The sequence below is a fragment of the Emiliania huxleyi genome, assembly GCF_000372725.1.
Source record: "Emiliania huxleyi CCMP1516 unplaced genomic scaffold EMIHUscaffold_7304, whole genome shotgun sequence".
Lineage (NCBI taxonomy): Eukaryota > Haptophyta > Isochrysidales > Noelaerhabdaceae > Emiliania > Emiliania huxleyi.
Window position 1 is genome coordinate 1 of NW_005196523.1, and position 1,315 is coordinate 1,315.

The 1,315-nt window shown below is 67.5% G+C and overlaps 1 protein-coding gene across 1 annotated transcript; it reads left to right on the forward strand.

Annotated features, from left to right (window-relative positions):
• Nucleotides 1–339: 339 nt before the first annotated feature.
• Nucleotides 340–1,074, forward strand: EMIHUDRAFT_374413 (hypothetical protein). The gene has a single exon (XM_005760879.1). The coding sequence runs from the start codon at nucleotides 438–440 to the stop codon at nucleotides 912–914; it is 477 nt and encodes a 158-aa protein (XP_005760936.1). The 5' UTR covers nucleotides 340–437; the 3' UTR covers nucleotides 915–1,074.
• Nucleotides 1,075–1,315: the final 241 nt, after the last annotated feature.

The following is a 1,315-nucleotide window of genomic DNA, read 5'->3' on the forward strand; positions in this document are numbered from 1 at the left end:
CGAGGGATGGGACGAGGTACAGGGTCCCCACCTGCACGAGCAGGATTTTGGAAGGACGATCTAGGGGGACAGGTGGGGCTCTCCTGCTCCTGACAAGGGACACGACAGGCTCGCAGCGCGGTGCTCGGTGGACTCCCACATCCACTGGCGGTCTCATCTCAGTCTAGCGACCTGCCTCCAGCTTGTCGCTGGCAGTCTCTCGCTACCGGCACACTGACACAGGGGTGGCAGGGGCGGCGGCACGACCCCCCTGAGTGAGGAGCAGGAGAGAGAGCTTGGAAACTTTTTTTTTCAGCGTGTCTGCTGATCTCGTCCAGCAAACACACACCCCGACCCGGACGCACAAGCAGGACACGCTGCTGACCTGGGCCGCTCGTCACGGGCAAGCCGAGGCTCACACGTATCCGTCACTAGCAGTGCCACTGACTCTGCGCAAGATGCCATCAACGTGCAGCCGTCGTCGGCGACCACCATCAGGGTTGCTGCTCCTCACAGCCTCGCCATTCTCGCTCGCGCTCGCCGCGGTGAGCGCTCGCAATGGTGGCCTGCCGGCACCAACCTACTCCCTTCACGACGCCGCTGCAGCTGGCGACATGAGCGCGGTCGACCTGCTCCTCAGCGCTGGCCTCTCGAGCAACGAGCTCAACGCCAGGCGAAGCACGCCGCTGCACATCGCAGCCCTGAAAGGACACCGCGAGATTGCAGCGCTGCTGCTGGCGCACGGCGCTGACCCGAACGCCGCCAATATGGGCGGCAGCACGCCGCTCCATGCCGCGGTTGAGATGGGCCAGCACGAGCTCGCAGAGTTGCTCGTTTCAAGCGGCGCAGACGCCTCCTCGCCGTCAGGCCTGCTGTCGCCCGAAAGTGCAGCCCCTCGCATGATCGCAGCGACCGGTCCGTGGGGTGGTGCCTAGGTGAGGGGTCACAGCCGCTCAAGATGGCCCTCGGCCAAGGGGATGCCGGCATGCTCGCTCCGCCCTCCTGCGCGGCGGCGCTCTCTCCACGCCTCTCTTGTGATTGTGTGCACGGCGTGTCCTGGTCAGGCATGCTCTGCGCCCTCCTGGGCGGCGGCGCAGCCCTCGACGGTGAGACGGTGCAGGCCGCCTTTTGGACGGCGGCGCGGCTGGCCGAGCAGACGGCCGACGGCGGGCTGCTGCCGGAGGAGGTGCCTCGGCTGCTGCACCACGTGTTCGACGCGGACTTCGCGCACCTGCAGGGGCGGCGGCGCTTGACGTACAACGTCACCTGCCGGCAGCCCGCCGAGCACGCGCCAAAGACGCGCTCGGAACATGAGCCGGGGTTGCGGCGCCCGCGG